General features: G+C 45.4%; 1 protein-coding gene across 1 annotated transcript in view; it reads left to right on the top strand.

Annotated features, from left to right (window-relative positions):
- Positions 1-6469, top strand: part of SLC37A3 (solute carrier family 37 member 3) — a 175945-nt gene extending 169476 nt beyond the window's left edge. Inside the window, exon 15 of the mRNA XM_086953054.1 lies at positions 4531-6469. Within this exon, the coding sequence (XP_086809180.1) occupies positions 4531-4623 (93 nt within the window). The 3' untranslated portion in view covers positions 4624-6469. The remainder of the gene's footprint in view (positions 1-4530) is intronic.
- The last annotated feature ends 210 nt before the right edge of the window (positions 6470-6679 follow it).

Below are 6679 nucleotides of genomic sequence, written 5' to 3' on the forward strand. Positions count from 1 at the left end.
AGATTGGAGGAAAAACCTCACCCCACCTGGCAACAGCTCAGGACAAAAGGAGACACTGCTCTGGACAAAACAACCAATCCTACTTCAGTCTGGTGTATAGGCTCTTCTACACGTTAAAAACACAACCAATACCCAATTGCAAAGTGAAACCCTACCCTCTTCTTACCAAACAACCTCTCATTCCTAAACCAATGGACAGACCATTTTAAATACTATGGTCACATGTTATCATGGTAAAACATACTGTCAACCAAGTTCTTCCTTGACAGGTATTTGTAGTCACCTGTTAAATGTAACGTCTGTCCATTAACCACCAAATCCAAATCAGTAGACATTGGGACTGGTCGCCCGTGGATCTAAAAAAAACTTTACCAAGTGTATCCTTTCACTGTTCATTTTTTCACATCACTTTATCGCAGTAGCATTTTATATCCAAGAGGTCCTGATGAAAGCACTAGGTTATTTCTTTACCTGTAGGTGCTGAAACATGTTGACCTATTCTTGTTAATGGCCGATTATTTGTTAAATTCGTCCCTGCACTGTTTTTAATATTTGTTCAGGGTCCAACATGAATAAAATCCGTCTGATTCTGCTTCTATTTTAATATTCACATCACATTTTTTCTGCACTGCACTAATTTCCCATACCTGTTGTTTACCATACTCGCTCACATCTGTAAGATACTATATTTTCAAAAAAAACATCCTTGGGCTCCTCCATCATTAGGGTGGAGTTTTAGCCCTAAAAAGGAGACCCAGATGATGAAGCATGTCACCGGGCTCGGTGAGTGATGGGAATCCCCACATATTTTGCGTATTTTTGGTCTATCAGTATATGGATTGACACTGTCTCTTTTTTGTCTTGTTAATTTTCGACTGCAGGATAGTTTTTGTGTATGTTTGGGAAATAGCAGCAGCAGACAAATCCTATGTAACAACTGTTCAATAGCTCAGAGTTTGCATTGAAACTGAAGTTATAACGGCACAGGTTTTGTAGAATACTGTGCATGTTTGCAACTGGGAGTACGAAGAATAGGGAATTTCAATCTTTTATATATAGTATGTATAACTGCATCACTCTCATTATTGATCCTCTGCTGAAGGTGAAGAGTATAGGAGTGGCAACAGCCCCATCCATAGCCGTCCACCAATAGCACTCTTTGAGGCAGTCCAGAGGGTCCTGTTTTGGCCACTAGGGTGCCATGTAATAACTGCGGCTCTGGCTGCACCCCATGCTAATGTTCCTAAACTCTCCTCCCTTGTTCTCCCCACTGGACATGAGAGGATGTCCGCCACACAGAAGATGCCAGCGATAAAGCAGACCAAGATGAACTGCCTGCCACAGTCCCCACCAGACTCCAAGATGGTCCAGGTCTAGTTGCAATATGTGATTTCCCACAGACACAGCATGAGGGTACCTGATAAAGCAGGCTGTGCAGGTTGATAGACTGGCTACGTCCTCTCAACTACGCAGATCTTCCCACTAGCATCATAGCATCCTCCGTCAGAATCCTTCCCCTACTAACGAATTCTAATAATACATTTCTGTTACCCATAATCCTCTTCTGGACTTTGTCTTGTTTCCAGATGTAGGAGAGTAGGGTCTGCAATCCTATGATCACCCAGATTTTTTGCTTTTGTTTCACTGGTTTACGACTTTCTCTGGCTGTGGGCCTGCCAATCAGACCCACAGCCTGGCTGTTCTTTCTAAATTACAACATGTACCCTAGGTGCATTTACCAATTGGTACTGGGCCACCTTATCAGACCCTGTAACTCAGGGCATAGGTGTACCCAGGGCCTACAAGGGGCTGAAGCACGTATTGTGCCACCCCTGGCTGGCCTCCTAAATTTGACAAACTGGCTGCATGACAGCTGGGGCAAAGTCGTGTAATCACCCTTTGCTGTAGATATAGTATACCTATATCTAACCCTAAAATGGACACACAGATTCCTATCAGTCACTCCTATGGCAGGCCTTAACAATCCTGAAGGCAGAGTGCTTGGAATCGTGTGAGATGGTGCTCTGGCATGAGCTGAGCCTGTCTGCAGCTTGCGGAACCAAGTCCTAATAGCTGTTCCATGATATCGCATATCATATACTCTTAAGTGCATTATAATCCTCGCGGTTAAATGCTATCTTTGGTATTGCTTTATCAAAACATGTCGAGTAAGGTGTCATACGAATTGGAATACTAACCCCTCGCCAATTCTGGCGACGGGGTTAGCATTCCACCCTTCTAGAGGGACACGACATGGATGTAATTGTGAACCCCGGTTAAAGTTAAACGAAGCCTCAGCTCCACAAAATGGATGCTGCCACCACAGACACGAGTCTGACCCCTGCAGCTGGGAGTCCTTCCAGCGAGGGGAGCCTGGACAAAGGGTTTCCTGTCAGGGGCGGTGCTAGCACCGTCCCAGACATGGTTTTGTGTATCCTGGGTAGGCAGGGCTTTTCAGGAAGGTGACTGCTGAGTGGCACCCCGGTGCTCACTACGCATAGGCCGGTCTGAACCAGTTCCAGGGGCACACCAGCCCCTGGCCTGGGGAAAGTCCGGCATGGCAGAGGGGTGTAACCACCCCCCTCCTAGTCCCACCCATAGGCAGGACCTAGTCACCGGGTCAGCCCCTTTCTTAGTATAAAGATGGGAGCGGGCCCCCTGTTCAAATTAGATCATCTTTGGAATCAAGACACGACTTTCTGCGAAAGGACTTTAAGATTTCTTCCTCAAGATTCTCCCTTGTGGCTAAGGAGTAGTCACCCTGCATCCGCAGGCACCATCCTAAGAACACTGCGGTCTGCTGCAAGTCCTTCATCACGAATCCGACGACCCAGCTCGACGAGACCCGGCTTCCCTGGCACCTCTGACCTCTACTCACCTCTACAGCAAAGCTGGGAACTGTGAGTGCGACGAGACCTCGAGGGACCGACGATCGCCAAGACTGCACGACTTCTTTGTAACAAGCCCACCGAGTCTTCCACTGGTGAGTGCTTTGGGGTCCGAGAAGCCCCAACCCTGAGCAGCTCCAGCACCGAAGATCAGCCCTCCAGCATCTCCACGATCTGCGTGGGGCCCTTCTGCTTTTGCGTGCTCACCGCGCTGTGTGGCTACTAGCCGGCTGGCTTGTGGCCTTCTTCACGACGCCCGACGACATCACTGCTGCTGGTCTGGTTGCTCCAGACTGGCCCTTGCTTCCTTCTTCAAGAGAGGCAACCCGGACCCTCCTGGTCCACTCCAGACGCCATTTTGAGTCCACCGCGTGGGCTTGAATTTGCCAAGGCTTTGTTGCCCAATCCTGGGTCCAGCGACGCCGACAGCTTCAATCTTCGTGGGACAGCTCGCTCCTCCATCCTGGTCGCCGACAACGCCTCCTGGTCCGTGAGATCTGCGAGCACAGCGTCACCCACTCACCTAGTCGAGGTGGCTACCATCCGGTGCCCTCCTGGTGCCCACTGACTACTGGCTAGTAGTCTCGAACTTGGTCCCCTCTGCTTTCAGGTGTCATCTTCCTTCGATCCAGGCTTGGATCCATCGAACTTTCTTCACTGGTCGCCTGCCAGCAACTTCTTTCTTCCAGGCTCCTGGTCCGTCAACGAGGATTCCCGACGTCTTTTGAGACCTATGCAGCTGCAGCCCCTGGGCTAGGTAACTTCGGCATTTCGGTGCCCCAGCATAGCCTCACTATCCAAGGGTCAGAATCTACTTTCGTTTTCCTCCTACCAGGTCGGGTTCGCCCGAGAACACTAACTTTGCAATTACTAGCTACCATAGACTTTGTCCCGCATCACGCGTGAGAGTGCACACTCTGCACCCGAGTCCCCTGGGTCTCCTAGAAGTGATCTAACGATTCTATAGTCAAGTCCTAGCGATTCCAAAGGCTATTAGTACTGTACTTACCTGCTAGTAATTTCGCATTCCACTTTCAGAGTATATGGTTTTCCGTGCCCCTCGGGCATTTGTATATACTGTGCTAACTTAAGTATTTTCGTAAGGGTTTTGTTTTGTGCTTAGTACCCTGTCCTCATAAAGAGTACAGGCTGTTGTGATTCTTAATAAATATCTTGTTTATTTTCATAACACTTGTGTGGTGTCCTTTCACTTGGTGTTCAAGGGGTATATGTGGTATAACAGCTGGCTTAACGCGCCCTCTCGAGTCTTTAGCCTTAGACTGCTCGTATCCACGCTACTAGGATAGCTGGTCTATAAGGTTGACTTACAACCAATCATCAATAAGGGTTGCTGGACTGATACATAGTGTTCACTAGAATAGTGAGCACTGCATATCAGGCCACCTTCTCACACCAGATACCAGCTCTTGGGTTACTCTGATACTGCTAAAAAAAAAACGTGATCAGGAGAATTATAACCTAAAATCTAGAGTGACCGCATTCTTTTGTAGAATCACTTACTGCTCCAGCCGGTGATGCACACGGAATGCCAAGCTAGTTGTGTAGAAGGATGGAAGTACTATAGAATAACCATAAATCTGTGCAACTGCCCTTTACTAAAGTATATCTACTCTTTCCACAGACCAGCCTCACAGTTGTGTTCATCTCTCCATTGATTGTACGTGAATTACGAACACTGGTGCAACTAAGACGCTCCCGAACACTCACAGAGTAACTGGCCTCCTGAGTAGGCTCAAGTAAGGCCAGTGACCCCGTGTTAAGAAACACTACAGACTAATGGTGAAGAAGGGACCCCACGCCAGACGATAGCCAATCATCTTCTCAGGAGCTGCCTGATGTGTTTAGCTCATCCACTTGGCCATCATAGCGCTTGAAGCCAAAAGCTAGCACACCTGGCCATCGTGTCTATGCTGCAGTGTGAAGGCCTTGCCCGATGTATGTACTGTAATGAAGCTTCAGTTTCATCTGGAGTTTGCCCCGCCGTGCACCTGCATGTGCATCATCATTCCTCTTGCTATTTCAGAGCATTCGATCAAAGGCCAATTTGACTTTTTTGTTGATTTGCTAATGAAGAAAATGATTTATTGATAATTTAAAAATGTCATTGAATGATCAAACTGTGCTGTATGCAGGCGATGTTTGGTGTGCACCATCAGGACAGACGTGCCTCCTTGTCAGCGTGTTAGCATTGCTACTACTTCATTGGCAGCATGGCTATTGAGTTGCTATAATGGTACGGTAGATGCTGCCTTGTAGACGTAAGAGATGGAGAGTGGGCTTCTACGGTTAATTAAGTGGCACTTACTATTGATTACGAAAGTTCAACCAGGTTTTGATTTTGATCGCAGGGAATGCGACCGTTGGTTTCAGAGAATATATGTAAATCATCATGCTTGAACAGGTGGTATAAATGCAGTGTGGTTTCTTTTGCCTAAGTGAATTTGAGAATGTCAACAAATCTATTGAGTATAAAGGGTGGAGGGTGTGTGTGTGTGTATGTATGTATGTATGTATGTATGTATGTATGTATGTGTGCGTGTGTGTGTGTGTGTATATATATGTGTGTGTATATATATAGATATATATATATATATATATATATATATATACTGGCTCGGTCCTCATAGCTTGAGTTAACCTTGTCAGAACCAGACAAACACAATCATAGTGAGGACCTATCCTCGTAGTGTGTTTTGGTACTTTCGAGCAAGTGTATTAAAAAAGTAAAAGGACAGTTGGATTTGCCTCGGTCCGCTTCGTAACCTACCCTACTATCAAAGCACACATGGAGCTAGAATAGTAATTACCAGTCCTCATAATAATGGGTATGTTATGTTGTGTGTCTCTCCGTTGACCTTCAAAGAGAGTAGTGCCATGTGAGAGAGATAAACAATGAAATAGATTGTTCTGAAATGAATAGTTGTGTGCAAGCTGGTGCACCAGTACCGAAGCTTCATGCCAAGTTCAGTGGGTGAGTGTTTTTGAGCAATTCGTGTTGAGAGTAGTTGAGGATGTGTTTTTGAATGAGGCGTGAGGGTGTCGTCTGCTGCCGATTAATGTCATTAACTTAAAGATGTAGATCCCAGTTGACTGAAAACCATTGCACATTCATAATAGTATGACACTGTATGACTCTGCAAATGATCAAAACTGTGATTAGTTCTAAAGCGATTGAATGAGGGAACTCTGTGTTGAAAACTGGTTTCTTTCCCAAGGGTTCAGTGACAATTGATTAGGGAGGAGTTGATCAAGAGTCCTGTCATGTGTGGTTGAAGAAAAATAAGGATTTGTCAAGATTCCTCTACCTTTTGCTGATGTGACCTTGTTGATGTGATTTTCTAAGTTCTGAATTGTATGCGTGGCTTTTTTGTTTTTTTAAATCTAGTCTGTTTCTAATTGATTAGGGAAATTTAGGGACCGCTTTAATTAAGCCTTATAGATCTTTGCTAGGAGGATAAAGAAATGACTACATTTTTTATAGCTGAATAATATGATGGAATGTTTTTTTACTATGTCTACTTGATGTCAATGTTTCCTATCGTCGGAACTATAAAAAAAAAGACCTGTTGAAAATGGTTTGTATGTTTTGTAAAAGCTAGTTCTATTAACTTTTGTGAGCAACTGAATAAGCAAGACTTTGACATGCACCATCTGAAAGAAATTACTTTTCTGACCACAGTGAACTGAGTGTGGAGGTTGTGTTCCTAGAGAAGAAACAAAAGACACACCAAGTCACTCTATGCCTGGTTTTCTAGCTGCTCCTTCTTCCA

Source organism: Lissotriton vulgaris, chromosome 1_2 (assembly GCF_964263255.1).
Source record: "Lissotriton vulgaris chromosome 1_2, aLisVul1.2, whole genome shotgun sequence".
In the NCBI taxonomy this organism is placed as follows: domain Eukaryota; kingdom Metazoa; phylum Chordata; class Amphibia; order Caudata; family Salamandridae; genus Lissotriton; species Lissotriton vulgaris.